The sequence below is a fragment of the Vulpes lagopus genome, chromosome 3 (assembly GCF_018345385.1).
Source record: "Vulpes lagopus strain Blue_001 chromosome 3, ASM1834538v1, whole genome shotgun sequence".
In the NCBI taxonomy this organism is placed as follows: Eukaryota; Metazoa; Chordata; class Mammalia; order Carnivora; family Canidae; genus Vulpes; species Vulpes lagopus.
The window spans coordinates 113,569,318-113,586,199 of NC_054826.1; the positions used below are offsets into that span (position 1 = coordinate 113,569,318).

Consider the following 16,882-nt stretch of genomic DNA (forward strand, 5'->3'; position numbering starts at 1 on the left):
ATGTAGAAACTGAAATTCTTCAGAGAAATTGACCCAGATTATATAGTTAAACATAGTACTATCTTTCTTCTTACTTTAAGATTTTAAACTAACCTCTACACCCAACGTGGGGTTCAAACTTACAACCCTGAGATCAAGTCACATGCTCCACTGATTGAATAAGCCAGGCGCACCTGTACCATCTTTATTTAAAAACAGGAAGTTCAATTTCAGAGACTACATACTTTGCTACATTATGCTACTCATACAGGTCTTAATTCCGAATGCTCAGCTTGAATCACACTTCCTATTTTATAAGGAAAGGTAAGAATAGGAAATGTTGGTCTGTGACTATCCGTTCTAGTTCCATAATTTTAAGAAATGCAAACATACAGGTCAAAGATACTAACCTTCCTTGGGCCATACTTAAGGAAATACCGAGCCAATTCAAGGGTTGTTCTAGCATCTTCTGTGGCATCATGACCAAGTCTATTTGGACACTGTATATCCTTCCTGGAAGGTCAAGATAAAACTGACACACTCAACAGTATTTTCTTTTTTTTTTTTTTTTTTAATTAACTTTTATTGGTGTTTAATTTACCAACATACAGAAAAACACCCAGTGCTCATCCCGTCAAGTGTCCACCTCAGTGCCCGTCACCCATTCCCCTCCAACACCCGCCCTCCTCCCCTTCCACCACCCCTAGTTCGTTTCCCCGAGTTAGGAGTCTTTATGTTCTGTCTCCCTTCCTGATATTTCCCAACATTTCTTTTCCCTTCCTTTATATTCCCTTTCACTATTATTCATATTCCCCAAATGAATGAGAACATACACTGTTTGTCCTTCTCCGATTGACTTATTTCACTCAGCATAATACCCTCCAGTTCCATCCACGTTGAAGCAAATGGTGGGTATTTGTCGTTTCTAATTGCTGAGTAATATTCCATTGTATACGAAAACTGTGTGGAGGTTCCTCAAAGAGTTAAAAATAGACCTGCCCTACGACCCAGCAATTGCACTGTTGGGGATTTACCCCAAAGATTCAGATGCAATGAAACGTCGGGACACCTGCACCCCGATGTTTCTATCAGCAATGGCCACAATAGCCAAACTGTGGAAGGAGCCTCGGTGTCCATCGAAAGATGAATGGATAAAGAAGATGTGGTTTATGTATACAATGGAATATTACTCAACAGTATTTTCAATGATAGGTTCTTTCAACCACTTCAAATATTCTGGTCACATGTAAAATTTCAGCAATCTGATCAGATCTTATCACAACAATCAAGATTCCTTACTCCTAAGAGCCAGGAGAGTACCTGGAGTGAGAGGCACTGACAATATACAATGATTAGAAATGGCTTTGTCTACAGCAAGCATATCATCTGGACAAAAAGCTACCCAATAAAGTCTCTGGTCACTCCCCAGCCAAACCCTTGCCTCATTCTTTTACATGTAGCTACTATTTAAAGTTACAAAATTTTATATTTGCATGCAAGTATCTATAGGTACTTAACTCTTTTCTTGACCATTTTTAAAAACCTTACAAAAGTACATATGTTTGTGTCTATAAATTTATCTAAATGTAACCTATGTCATAGATTACAGGATATCTAGGTATATACAGATCTTGTTCTGCATCTCCATTTTATTCTCAGTAGTTCCTTAAGAGTTTCCATATTAGCACATACAGATCCATCACATTCTATTAATAACAAAGTATTATGTAAAATATTTGCAGTTTGGGGCTGTTTTAAAACCATATTATAATGAACATTTTTATGCATGTGTTTGTACATAATAGGATACATTCTACAGGATTATTGTTTTCAAATTTTGGTTAACTTTTCTGTCCCTCCCTGTCTAGTTCTATCCATCAACTCTCAGTTGTGAATGTAAACCCCTCTTTGTATTTCCATAATTTCATTTCTAAGTCATACTTCTCTGGAATTAGGATCCCAGGATTTGTAAGAAATGAAAGGAATAATATTTACAGACTAAGGAGAGCAGAGACAATGAATTTTGCAATATGCATTAAATAATATATGCTAAGTTATATGCAACTTGTCAGGACAGTATTGTAATATGCAAAAAACCTACCCCAAAATAGCTTTGGCTAAGAACTTTAGCTTAAATCTTCTGCCCTGCTCTCTGACATAAAGCAATGATGTATCAATAACATACGGATGTATCATCTGAGGAGGAAAGAGAATAGAATAAGTAGCATTCTATGCTAAAGGAAAAAACAAGTGGGATGGGGGAACAGAAGAACCCAAGACTTTAGATTTGAAATAAATGGAAAAGGCATATATTCTGAAAACACTAAGTCAGATACTCACTTTCAGTGCTCTGAGATCCAAGTCTAAGGAATGGCCCACTAACACAGCGTCAGGAGGAAGCAGTGATTTTAACTGTCTCTGTACATCTTTGAGTCTGGTTGTCACTGGGTTAAGAATCTTCTTTGTGATTCCTGAAAAGCTTTCATAAAAAAAGAGAAATGGACAGGCGAGGATGTTATTAATAGGTTTACCTCCCTGAAAAGTCATTTCACAAAGAATATTTTTATTTTATTTTTTTTAAAGATTTATTTATTTATGATAGACAGAGAGAGAGAGGCAGAGACACAGGAGGAGGGAGAAGCAGGCTCCATGCCGGAAGCCCAACGTGGGACTTGATCCCAGGACTCTAGGATCGCGCCCCGGGCCAAAGGCAGGCACTAAACCGCTGAGCCACCCAGGGATCCCCACAAAGAATATTTTTAAAAATTAATATATGCTCATTATAAAAAGCTTGAAAATACAGATCAGCAAATAGGAAAAAATTTTTTTAAGGTTTTATTTATTTATTCATGAGAGACACACAGGGAGAGAGAGAGGGGCAGAGATACAGGCAGAGCGAGAAGCAGGCTCCATGCAGGGAGCCAGATGTGGGACTGGATCCTGGATCTCCAGGATCAGGTCCTGAGCCACTTGGGCTGCCCTGCAAAGAGGAAATTTAAAGTAACCCCAAATCCCACAACCCAGAGATTACTTTTTACATTTTAGTAAATAGCCTCTCATATTTTTTGATACATATATCATGTATATGTATGTATATATATTTTAAAGATTTATCTTAGAAAGAGAGAGCAAAAGAGAAAGAGAGAGAGAAAAAATCCTCAAGCAGACTCCTGGCTGAGCATGGCACCTGATTCAAGGCTCAATCCCAGGAACCTGAGATCAGGACCTGAGCCGAAATCAAGTCGGATGCTTACCCAAATGAGCCACCCAGGTGCTCCCATGTACGTATTTTATTTTTATAAAAATACAGTCATAACGCATGTTACTTTATAACATGATTTTATCATTTGCCATACATCATAAACAAGCTTTCACATCGTAACTCTACTTCAACACATCCATTTAAACGGCTAGAGTATTTTGTTTTATGGATTTCATATATTTTAACCAATCCTCTACTTTCAGCTGTTTATACTCCGATGTTTTTTTTCTATTATTTATTGGAGTTCAATTTGCCAACATATAGCATAACACCCAGTGCTCATCCCATCAAGTGCCCCCCTCAGTGCCTGTCACCCAGTCACCCCCACCCCCCGCCCACCTCCCTTTCTACCACCCCTTGTTCGTTTCCCAGAGTTAGGAGTCTCTCATATTCTGTCTCCCTCTCTGATATTTCCCATTCATTTTCTCTCCTTTCCCCTTTATTCCTTTTCACTATTTTTTGTATTCCACAAATGAATGAGACCATATAATGTTTGTCCTTCTCTGATTGACTTATTTTATTCAGCATAATACCCTCCAGTTCCATCCACATCAAAGCAAATGGTGGGTATTTGTCATTTCTAATGGCTGAGTAATATTCCACTGAATACATATACCACATCTTCTTTATCCATTCATCTTTCGATGAACACCAAGGCTCCTTCCACAGTCTGGCTATTGTGGACATTACTGCTATAAACATCGGGGTGTAGGTGTCCCCGCGTTTCACTGCATCTGTATCTTTGTACTCCCATGTTTTTTGAAATATTGTGATAAACATGTTTATACATACATCTTTCCCACAAATGACTGTTCCCTAAGAATACTAATTATGCCTGCTAATAGGACAATGTTTATCACTATCATGGACTCTCTGTGGATAAGTAAGCTTGAATCTATAGATACAACTTCAAGAGTAGTGTTATACCAGGTTTTCTTTGCCTAATCACTATAATATGTACATTCTGAAATTACATGATAATCTTTAAAAAGACAGACTAAAATTTTTGAGCTTCAAATTTCTATTATGGAAAAACTTTGTTTTGTTTGGTTTTTGAAGTCAAGGCAGCTTAACCTCTAAATTATTTGACTGCCAAATGATGATTTGCAGATTTTTCAAATGTGGTCTTCTCAGAGAGCAAAGCTCCAGGTCTCTGACAGTTGCTAGATAATGATTACAACTGGCAGACTCTAATCAAGGAAGATAGGGATGCCTGGGTAGCTCAGTGGTTGAGCATCTGCCTTTGAGCATCTCAGTGCATGATCCTGGGATCCTGGGATTGCATTGGGTTCCTTGCAGGGACCCTGCCTCTACCTATATCTCTGCCTTTTTCTGTCTCTCATGAATAAATAAAATCTTAAAAAAAAAAAAAATAAACCAGGAAGATAATATTCTGCTTACTTAAGGTCATAGGAAGACTAGAGAACAAGAAGGGTTTATATACTTATATACTTATACTTATATACTTTATATACTGACATTGTGCAATTTCAGTTTTAAAATTTACAGTTGTGCTCCCCAGCCTTGTCTTTGATAATACAGAACTAGATAATACCTAACTACACAGAAACTACAAACTATTCCTGTTGACACATCCCATTCTAGTCTACTAGTGCTAGGGAGGGCAGAAGGCAAGTTGCAAAATACCTGGTAAGGTAATCCAGAATCTTGTTGTCAGGTTTAACAAGTTCATCCATAACACAGCTGCCTCCTTCAGCAACCAGTGAGATGCGCGTTAGCTCTCTCCCCTTGGATGTGACACACTGAAAGACCAGGCCATCGTCAGACTGCTAAACTGAGGAAGACTGCTTCCTCCCATTATTCACATCTCAACTGCCATTGACTGTAACCTACTGGGGGCCCAGTAACATAATGGCCTTTGCTAACTAGAGTCCAGTATGAATGAAATTAAAGCTAGGAAGACTGCTGGACATTTCATATAATTGCTCTGAAAAGGATGTGCACAAGATGATGGATGGAAATGATATCAACCATTATTTTACCACTTATTAGTGTGTATACAACATCGCACTATTAGCTGAGTACTACTAGAAACTAATTTTTTTATTAGTGCACTCTATTATCTAATGCAATACTAAGCATTCTACATATACTAATTCAGTAACATGATGAGGTACCTCTGTTATTATCCCCACTTCAAAGAGAAAGGTTAGGGAATTTGTCCAAGGTGACAAAGCCATTAACAGGCAAGGCCAGGATACATATCCTGATATGTGACTCTAAAACTTTAGCTCTTAGCCACTCTATTAAGAAATGAGGGACTGGTACCTGAGTACTGATAGGGGATGCCCTGTCTTTGAAAGGATTAGACAAAGTAAAACCCATAGGGAGCTTGAGGGAAATTCTTCTGATCTTAAATGTGTAAAACTAAGCCAAACCAATGGTCACTGAGTTAGAGTCTTTAGGGGTACAATAACAAAACACCTGTTCAAAAGACAGAAGGGGTAAACTTATACTAATTGACAGAGATTTGGTTAAATATAACAACTAGTTAAAAAAGTTGTGATATTTACTCTTCATCCTGGAGTATATATCTAAGTTTTCTAAAATGTGAGTAAAAGGGTATACTTTCAGTTCTTTAAACTAAAATACTGGAACTAAATGCACTGGTTCACTGATGCATTAGACTCAAGAAATCATCTACTACTAACCCTCCAGTTGAAACATCAAAAGTAGTACTTACCATTTCACAGTCAAGTCCAAAGAGAGGACTGTTGTCTGTTATAGAACCATTACATTTGGTAGGTACAAAGTTTGCACAATCAGGACACCCTAGGAGGAAAATAAATAAATAAAATATAAATATAAATAAAATATTTTCCTTTAGGGATGCCTGAGTGGCTCAGTGGTTGAGCATCTGCCTTCGGCTCAGGGCATGATCCCTGGGTCCTGGAATTGAGTCCTGCATCAGGCTCCCCACAGAGAACCTGCTTCTTCCTCTGCCTATGTCTCTGCCTCTCTCTGTTTCTCATGAATAAATATATAAAACCTTTAAAAAATATATTTGCCGGGGGATCCCTGGGTGGCTCAGCGGTTTGGCACCTGCCTTTGGCCCAGGGCGCGATCCTGGAGTCCTGGGATCGAGTCCCGCGTCAGGCTCCCGGCATGGAGCCTGCTTCTCCCTCCTCCTGAACCTCTGCCTCTCTTTCTCTCTATGCCTATCATAAATAAATAAATAAATAAATAAATAAATAAATAAATAAATAAATAAATATATTTGCCTTTAAAACTAGAGATGATAAATATCACTCTTAGATTCATTCACCAAGAGAAAACTGAAATACCGCATTTGCTGGACACCTTCTCTATTAGACGCTTGAAATATAAAAACTAAAAAAGAAACAATGTCTGTCCTCAAGTTTTGTTCCATCTGCTCATTTTTATATTCTGGCATAATACTACAGGCTGCTGTTAAAAGAGATACTAGGGCCTGGACTTCTTGGCAGTTCCCAAATAACAGTATTTCCTCCTTAGTAGAAAAAATTATAACTCAGTTGTAGCTGGGGCACCTGGGTGGCTCAGTCAGTTAAGCATCCAACTTGATTCTGGTTCAGGTCATGATCTCAGGATTGTGAGATCAAGCCCTGCATTGGGCTCCACGCTGGATGCCTGCTTAAGATTCACTCTCCCCCCATCCCCCACCCCTTCCCCTTGTGTGCATGCACACACTCACTCAAAAAAAAAAAATCTGGTTAGATCCTACATCATTGGACCTTTTCATTGTAGGCACTAAAGAAGGATGAATACAATAATGCAAAAACTGCATATAGCATCTTTCTTTCCTAAATAAAGAAAAAGGAGGAATGAGATTCCACCATAGTAGAGATCTAAAAGGACTTCAGTGTAGGCAAAAAGTTAAGTAACATTCATCACATGTATCTCTGCACCCAATTCTACCCTTCAGACTTCTCTGAGATCTCTGTTCAGAAACATGCCTGTAATTTTCTGGACTTCATGGCCTGAAAATTCCCTACAGGAGCCCATCTAGAAGCTAGGTACCCCCTCCACTGTGTCCCTTTAGTCAATAACTAGGCACATTCAGGGCCCCCAAAGTGTCTGAACCACTGAAAAGATTCCTACCTTCACACAAAGGCTCAAACAGTAAAAATACCTACATCTTGTATGACAAGGAACAAAGTGGAGTTTGAGAAACTTTGACCAGTTTCTTTGTCATGGTACCTTGATACTGCCACTAATTACAAGAATCAAAATATGGTCTAGACCAGAAAAGAAGACATCCCTAAATCTGGGAGTCTTTCTTTCTTTCTTTCTTTCTTTCTTTCTTTCTTTCTTTCTTTCTTTCTTTCTTTCTTTCTTTCTTTCTTTCTTTCTTCTTTCTTTCTTTCTTTCTTTCTCTCTCTCTCTTCCTTTCTTTTACAAAGAAAGAAAACTTTTTCAAAAGCACTTATGAGTCAGGCACCATGCTAAGCACTTTTGTATCCATTAACTCTTAATGCCCATGGCAATCCAGGATATATTAACTATTAACCCCATTTTATAGATAGCATATAAAAAGATGTTCAATATCATCAGCCATCAGAGAAATGCAAATCAAAATCATAAGATACTGCTTCATACAACTATAAGGGATTTAATCAAAAAGAATAACAATTGTTGGTAAAAATGTACAGAAACTAAAACCCCTATACATTGCTGGAAGGAATATAAAATGGTGCAGCTGCTTTGAAAAAACTGTCTGATAGTTCTTCAAAAGGTTAAACAGGTACCATATAACCCAGCAATTCTACTCCTAGGTATATACCTCCCCAAAATGGAAGCATATATCCAGACAAAAACTTGTACCTCAATGTTCATAGCAGTATCATTTATTCATAATAGACAAAATGTGGAAACAACCTAAATGTCCATCAACTAATGAATACATAAAATATTGTATGTCCATATAGAGAATATCATTTGAATGAAAATGAAGGTGATAGAGGGCAGCTACACTTAATGAGCACAGCATCAACTGCAGAGCTGTCAAATCACAATACTGTATACCTAAAACTAATGTAACATTGTATGTCGATGACTATACTTCAATAAAAAATAATTGCTTGTTAAATCTTTAAAAAATTAAAATATAAGGCTATAATAAGTAGAATAAGCTGAAAGATATGAGTTCTCATATATGGATGGTGCCACACAGTATTTTCAAACTAAGTTTTATGTATGTATAAAATTCTTTTCTTTTACATATATATGTATTTTAATAATCATTATTTAATCTCTACACTCAATATGGGGCTTGAACTCACAATCCTGAGATCCAAGTCTCATGCTTTTCTGACTGAGCCCACCCAGACACCCCCTAAAACTAAATTATATTTAATCTTACTAAAATTAAACTTAAAATAAAAGGAAAAGGGACACCAGGGTGTCTCAGCAGTTGAGCATCTGCCTTTGGCTCAGGGCGTGATCCCAGAATTGAGTCCCACACTTGGGCTCCCTGCAGGGAGCCTGCTTCTCCCTCTGCCTATGTCTCTGCCACTCTTGGTGTCTCTCATGAATAAATAAATAAAATCTTTAAAAAATAAAAGGAAAAGACATTAAAAAAAAATGAAGTACTGACACATGCTACAACATGGATGAACCTTGAAAACTTTATGTTAAGCGAAAAAAGCCAGTTACAAAAGACCATATATTGTTTGATTCTATTAACATGAAATATCTACAATAGGTAAATCCACAGACAGAAACTAGAGATTGCCTGGGGGTGGTAAGGCTGTCGTGTGAAAAATAATAGTATACGGTTTCTTCTGAAGTGATGAAAGTATCCTAAAATTGACTATGGTGATGGTTGTAAACCTATGTAAATACACTAAGAACTACTGAATCGTGTTATATTAAAAGGGTGAATTATATATCTCAATAAGTGTTTTTTTTAAAGAAATTTAACATTACTATGATTAAAAGGTATAAAGAAAATAAAATGAAATTAAAGCATTTTCGTTAAATTCTTGCTACATAACTGACCAAGGCTCTGAGCGCAGACCTGTTCTATTCACTGAGGTAAATGAAGACGGGGTATGGTGGGGTAAGAGGAAGACTGGAAGTATTAGAGAAGCGTTAAAAACATACTGACTTTAATATACTAAGAAGAAATAGAAGAAAACTGAAAAAGGAATAACTTTCTCACAGAAGATTTCAATGATATTTAAGGTCATGTTTATGTATTAACTGAAATCATCACTTTACCAATCAAGGTACACATCTACACTTAGGAAACACTGCACTTAGTGTTTCCTTATTAAGTAAAATATGGATTAAGTCATTTGGAAAGCAGTCAAAAAAAAAAAAAAACTTCCAATAGTAATACTTACAAATAAACTTACATATTCTGATATTGTTACCAATATCAGATTAAATCTAAACCAACCTTGTAATGGAAAGTGAAATGTTTTCATTTCCTCCTTTGTGAGAAGGCATCTGGTTAAGCACACTTTCTTAGAGCCATACTTTTGAATAATAGGGTCATTCTGCAGGTTGACTCTGACTTTTGAACTGGTAGAAGGTAAAGACCCTGAAACGAAAAGGACCATTAAAAGTCAGGATGTGTGTTTAAGAAATGGCACCTGGGGGGGGGGGGGGGGGGGCTCAGTCAGTTAACCATCCCAACTCTTGATTCTGACTCAGGTTGTTACCTCAGAGTCAAGATCAAGCCCAGCATCAGGCTCTATGCTCAGCACAGAGCCTGCTTGTCCCTCTTCCTCTGCTCCTCCACATTCCTCTCCCCACCACCCTGTGCTCATGCTCTCTCTCTGCCGCTAGATCTTAAAATAAATAAATAAAATAGAATTTTAAAAATAAAAGGAATGTGTGTTTAAGAAACTTCACAGGAAGGGATGCCTGGGTGGCTTAGGGGTTGAGCGTCTGCCTTAGGCTTGGGACATGATCCTGGGATCTGGGATTGAATCCCACACTGGGCTCCTCGCATGGAGCCTGCTTCTCCCTCTATGTCTTCTGCTTCTATGTCTCTCATGAATAAATAAACTCTTAAAAAAAAAAAAGAAACCTCAGAGGACATATTTCTAAACCCTATGTCAGGTAAACACAGTGAAGATGCCTGAGGACATTTTTTTTTAAAGATTTTATTTATTCATGAGAGACAGAAAGAGATAGGCACAGACACAAGAAGAAACAGGCTCCATGCAGAGACCCTAACGTGGGACTTGATCCCGGGTCTCCAGGATCACATCTAGGCTTGAAAACAGCGCTAAGCCGCTGAGCCACCTGGGCTGCCCAGAGGACATATTTCTAAACCTTGTGTCAGGTAAGCACAGTGAAAATCAAAAGATGTGCAAAACCCAGCCTCAACTAAGGAGTTTGTATGTAATTAGTTATAGGGACACAAAGAGAATATAAGTGTCAAATGGGTTATAATAATAAAAGCTATAGAATGGAAAGGAAGAATAATACACTGGGGTGGTGAAAGATGGTTCAACAGAGGAAAAGGTTAGCTGCTGAGTCTTAAAGAAAAAGCAGAATTTAGAAGATTGGTATATTAGACCTGTCCATTACAGTGCCTGCCACTCCTAACAGCCCATTCCAGCTAAATCTATTCCAACCTTAGCCACTTAAGCATCAGCCTACTCTTTAAGCAGGAGTGGTTACCAACTGAAGAGTGGGAACCCAACTTAAAAGAGACCCATCTAGGGGTCCCTGGGGGGCTGTTGGTTGAGTGTCTGACTCTTATTTTGGCTTATGTCATGATCTTATGGTCCTAGGACTGAGGCCTGCATCTGGCTCAGTGCTCAGCATGGAGTCTGCTTGTCCCTCTCCCTCTGCTCCTCCCCCTGCTCATGCTCTCTCTCTCTTTTTTTTTTTTTTTTTAATTTTTATTTATTTATGATAGTCACAGAGAAAGAGAGAGGCAGAGACACAGGCAGAGGGAGAAGCAGGCTCCATGCACTGGGAGCCTGATGTGGGATTCGATCCCGGGTCTCCAGGATCGCGCCCTGGGCCAAAGGCAAGCGCCAAACCACTGCGCCACCCAGGGATCCCTCATGCTCTCTCTCTAAATAAATCTTTGAGAAAGTAAGAGAGAGAGAGAAAGACCCATCTATAAGCAGACCAATAAGTTGATATTCTTGGTTAAGAGATGCTCAAAAAGAACAATGGTAATTAGCTAAACTGATCAGATTACTTGCTTCCAGAATCAAACTAAGGAATACAGAGAACTGACAAGTTAAAAGCGAACAGAAAGCAGAGATGTCATGAGAGGGCTTTCTAGTCTACATGCATCCTTTAATATCCCTCTCATTTAAGATGATTGGAGTATCTATCTGGTCCTTGTAACTAAAAAAGTCAAAATACTAAACAGAGGTGATTCCAGGTAAAACAGAAATGCACAAAGCAAACTTGGTATAGATGGCAGTGCCTAGACCAACTGAGGGGAAAAAAAAGGTTTGTGTAGGAGAACAGTGTAGGAAACAAGGTTGAGGTGTATAAAAATGAATTGTAGACCACTGCAAATGCCAGGATCAAGAGTTTGGATTCCAGTCCATCATTCAATACATAATGGAAAACAACAGAAAGTTCCTAAGATGGGAAATGGCATAACAAAAAAGTATTTAAGAAAGATCTTAAATTACCTCAAAGGTAATGTGGAAAATGGAGTAGATAAAGAAATGAGAAGGTTCTGCAGAAATCAAGATGGTGGAAAGGATGAAGGAAAAGGGATATAGGAAAGAAACAGTACCCAAGAAGAACAGAACACAGTGATAGAATAATTCAATTCAGTCAACAAAATATTTACTAAGTACTTCTATGTCTGGCAATGTTCTAGCCACTAGAGAACAAAGTCAACAAAATTCTCCATGGAACTAAAATTCTAGTTGGGAAGATGGACAATAAACAAATATATGTCAGGTAAGGATAAGGACTACGGAAAAAAATAAAGGAGGGTAAAGAGGAGAGAGAATACTGGGGCAGGAAAGTGGTTGTCATATATTTTATAATTAGGGAAGGTCTCTCTGATAAAGTGACATATGAATAGATATTCACAGAAGCAAAAGGAATGAGCTATACAGATTGGTATGAGGAGCCAAAAGAAAAGTAATCCTAAAATTCAAGACTATTGTCTTAGAGAAAAATAATACCAACTGAAAAAGTGATTTGAAGACAGGACAGTGTTACATTATTTAAAGATGAGAAAAATGCTTTTAGCTATGCTCTGACTGGGAAGATGGGAATAACCAAATAGCAACATCCAGCAGGCCAGTGAAAATGCAAGTCTGAACTCTGGAACATCAAATCTAGAGATAAAGATACAGGAGTTATCCAAAGAAGAGTGATAGATCAACTTGGGGAGACATAATATTTTGAAAGAAAGACTCAAATGAAGGAAGATCAGTGTTACAGACTACACTTTGGGACTCTGATGCTTAGGATGGGAAACAAAGTGAAATCCCTAAGAGGATAGAGAAATAGCCATAATCCTCTGATTCCTCAAAGTCTACAGATTAAAATCTAAACCTTAGCATGACATTTACAGCCTGCAGGACATAGCTCTAACCTACCTCTCTCAGCCTCGTCTCTTACCACTACCTGCTCTTATTCCAACCCATCCTCCTCTAATTATCCCCAACAATCTATATTCTTCAGCCATATCAAAGTTCTTTTTTTCCTGATGATTTCTTCTGCAATGCTATGTCTTTACATGAGCTTTGAATCTAGAAATGACTACTCTGTTATTTACTCAAAGATATTTATTTATTTATTTTTTATTTATGATAGTCACAGAGAGAGAGAGAGAGAGAGAGAGGCAGAGACACAGGCGGAGGGAGAAGCAGGCTCCATGCACCGGGAGCCTGATGTGGGATTCGATCCCGGGTCTCCAGGATCGTGCCCTGGGCCAAAGGCAGGCGCCAAACCACTGCGCCACCCAGGGATCCCCTACTCAAAGATATTTAAAATACAGAAGTAAAATCAAACATAGAGGCAGGTGAGATACAGGCATCTAGTGGAAGAAGAGGGTAACAACGCAAATAAAAGGAGTTCAAGGTCTTTGAGACAGGATAATAGAAAGCACAGCCCTAGGAGACAGGAAGGAATCATTGGCTACTCCTCACCACTTTTTCATGTCCCCTCAGTTTATTCAATTATTTCTGAACACACATAAAAAAGCATCAGTGGACAATACTTACTATGTCTAATGAACTCTAGCTAAGTTCTTTTATATTCCATCACTTACCTCCTTAACCCCCTACAAAAACAGAAGATTAACTACAACTTACTCATGGATACAACACATCATTTGCTGTCATGGATATTTCTCTTTTAGATTGCCAGCATTTAAACATTCTGCCTATTCCCCACTGTGAGTAGCATTAAGGGTGTTCCTGACATTAGTCAAAGAAAGGCAAGCTCTTCCTTCCCTTCTGTACACTCATGGGTACAAAGGTCCAGTTTAAAAATTATTCACAGTAATTTGTAAGACTTCAATGTTAGTGATATGCAGGGATAGCCTTTGCTATCTCACCTAACCAGATGGTTTCTAGGGTATGAATACTGGCTATGGTTTCTGCTCTCCTATTCTCCTAGGTACTTACCCATTTTTTCTTTCAAAAAAATTGCTTTTCTGTTTAAGGTAGTTAAAATTGAGCTTAGTTGTTTGCAAGAATAAATGTAACTGATAGATCCACTTAATAAGCATACTATAGTATCTTTCAGAATGAGCAAATCATCAAACCAGAATCATAGCCATACCTTCCCCCATTTTGGATTGATCCCATGTTGCTTGTTTCTTTTTCAGTCCAATGATATCAGCTAGAAAATTAGATGATGGAGGTGGCAAGCGGAATTTCTGAAAATACATAACCAAGTTTTTATAAAAATTCTTACAAGTAGTTAAAATATTGTCAAAGACTTGCACTTTTATTGTCAGCTCAGTGCTATGAAAGGTCTGGACTTTTTTGTATTGCAAAATGAGGACTTTTTTCCTTAATGTGTAAAAGTGATTAGGTAATCTAAAAAATAAAAGTAACGAAGTAAATGAAGCTACCTTTATCCTACCCTAGAAATTTTCTTTTGTTCTCTGATTACACATTGGAAACAAAGACAAATATTACAGAGATGTCCCTTATATATTTTTCTGTATCTATTATGTTAGTAGACAGCTTGCCAGGTAGTTAGGACACAACAAAGCTGAAAGGTTGAGAACTCCAGCCTTAGGCTCACTTGCACTGAAATTCTAGCTCTACCACTTACTGGCTATAACTTGGACAAGTTATTCAGTTTCCTTCCATATAGAAGATATTTTTAACTCTCACAGAACTACTGTGAGAATTAAAGATGATGCACACAGAATGACTGATGTAGGTCCTAGCACATATGTAGCCTTTAATAAATGAAAGCAAAAAAGAAAATGGAGACCCAAGATTCGGACTCACCAACTTGAATCCCTCAAGGGTAAATGGATGAAAATGTCCAATAAAGAATGGAGATGGCTATGGGAAGGAAAATGGAGAGCAGCTGCCTCTTCCAAAGATAACAGCTGCTATTCAGCTCCAGATGCTGTTCTAAGGATGTCCAATCTTATGATGTAATCAAGAGACCAAAAAACACAGAATTTATGTAAAGTATATAATTTCTGAAAACATCAGAACCCAAATAAAGTAGGATATCATCACCTTGGATACTACATATAGATTGCAACCTGGTAATAAATGTTTTGCCTAAATTATCAAAGAAAATCAAAGGCAAATCTTAATCTCAACAAGAGATCTCTCAATCTTAATCTTTCTTGCTTTCTATAACCTCTACTGCTTGCTCAATCAGATTGCTAAGGAGCATAGTTTGAGATGTGCATTAGTCTCTGGGTGAGAGGACTCAACTCACGCCCTAATACTTACGTGTCTGAATGCCTTTCGGAGAAATCCAAACTCCAAATAGAACCTGTAAAAGTGTAGTTGGCTCATTCCCTGCAGTACAAAAACCACTACGTTGTTCAGGTGGTTTTGGTGAAAAAGCTGGCACCAGCTGTTGAAAAATCAAACCGATACAGCTAAAAGTGATACCATCAAGTCAGTTGTAGACATACAAAAGGGAAGTGTGGGGAAAAAGAACAGTGAGCAACAGTTAATGGAGTTTATCACTCAATGACTGCGTGGCAAAGAACAGCTATTACTGCACAGAATTCAAATAAAGATCTCTTGAGATAATTATTTATTGCATTCAAATCAAGTAGGATACCAAAAGAAACACAACGCATTCAAATTCAAAGTCCTATTATTATTTGTTTTAAATTGGAAATAAACTCATTTTACAAAGGCATATCCTCAAGATCCCAAGTGGCTGAGTCCTTTCTAAGCTAGTAATCATATGACTGGTTTCAAGAAAGCCAGTTTCAGATAAATTGACAGACTACCAGCAATACTTGCTAATGAGGAAGATTGCTTTTCAGTTATCTAGGCAATCTCCCTCTGATAGATATGTCTGAAAAACTGAAAAGTTTTGAAAACTTTTTTATTGGTACATATACAAAAGCAATTTTCATTAGACATTTAACAATGGCATTGATATCAGAATAGTAAAATTCTCTTTGCCCCTTAATGTAAAAGGAACGAAAAAGATAAACTGGAACTCTTAACATATGATCATGTAATTTAAATTGGGTCTCCACTAGGGGTTACAAATCAAAATACCTTTAAATGGTGTTGGGAAAGGTCACTGAAAAGACCTGAATGCCAGCTGACCTCTCAGCTGGACCCTGGCACCTGAAAGCTCCTTACTCCCTTCTCCTCTGTCCTTGGAATGTGGAGTCTGCTTGTTTTTCCTGATCCCAGAGACTGCTCCAAGGACATAGCCTTGAGATAGTTATGTGGTGGTGAAAATACCTGCGTGGTTCATGACTGAACCCAGTTAAAGCTTCTAGATAAACTTTTTAAAGATTTGGCAAACAGGTATAGGTATCCAGTTGTCTTCCTCCTGTCTAAGACAAGCCTTGTATGTAAGTTCCCTTCACTTATTATTAAAACTGCCACTTACCAACCTGGAGTGGCCTGCCTCTTTCTTCAGTCTCTCCCTGCCCTCCAAGTAAGTGGGGCAGGTTTCACTTTACACCCAGGAAGCTCCCAAGAGGGTTGCAATCCAAAAAGCAGTCAGACAGATAATGTAAATAAGGGAAATGAACCAGAAGAGATAAAGTATCTGGATTTTTTTTAAAAGGGTGTTTCTTTTTTTTTAAGATTTTATTTATTTATTCATGAGAGATACAGAGACAGAGAGGACTTCAGGATTACGCTGTGGGCCGAAGGCAGGCGCTAAACTGCTGAGCCACCCAGGGATCCCCAAGTATCTGGATTTTAATAAAGGAATTCTCAAATGCTGGCAATTCCTGTAAAGAAAAAAAATGTAGGGGTGCCCGGGTGGCTCAGGCGGTTAGGCATCCAACTCCTGATTTTGGCTCAGGTCATCATCTTGGGGTTATGAGATTGAGCCCCATATCCAGCTCTGCACTGGGTATGGAGCCTACTTGGGACTCTCTCTCCCTCTCTCTCTCTGCCCCTCCCCTTCATTAAAAAAAAAAAAATTCAAAAAAAAAAAAAAATTCAGACATTCTGTATGGCAAACAAGTAATGTCAATTAAGGAAATATAGGACCCTCTAGACACTA

The 16,882-nt window shown here is 38.1% G+C and overlaps 1 protein-coding gene across 4 annotated transcripts in view; it reads right to left on the reverse strand.

The window, feature by feature from the left end:
- REXO5 (RNA exonuclease 5) overlaps window positions 1-16,882 on the reverse strand; it is a 48,062-nt gene that overhangs the window by 25,268 nt on the left and 5,912 nt on the right. For 3 of the 4 annotated variants that reach the window (XM_041747508.1, XM_041747510.1, XM_041747511.1), the window contains exons 4-12: window positions 15,121-15,247; window positions 14,659-14,715; window positions 13,976-14,072; window positions 9,645-9,788; window positions 5,946-6,034; window positions 4,889-5,004; window positions 2,320-2,458; window positions 2,081-2,175; window positions 390-492 (exon numbers count right to left, since the gene is read on the reverse strand). In XM_041747508.1, the coding sequence (XP_041603442.1) occupies window positions 390-492; window positions 2,081-2,175; window positions 2,320-2,458; window positions 4,889-5,004; window positions 5,946-6,034; window positions 9,645-9,788; window positions 13,976-14,072; window positions 14,659-14,715; window positions 15,121-15,247 (967 nt within the window). The remainder of the gene's footprint in view (window positions 1-389; window positions 493-2,080; window positions 2,176-2,319; window positions 2,459-4,888; window positions 5,005-5,945; window positions 6,035-9,644; window positions 9,789-13,975; window positions 14,073-14,658; window positions 14,716-15,120; window positions 15,248-16,882) is intronic. The other variant, XM_041747509.1, reaches the window with a different exon arrangement.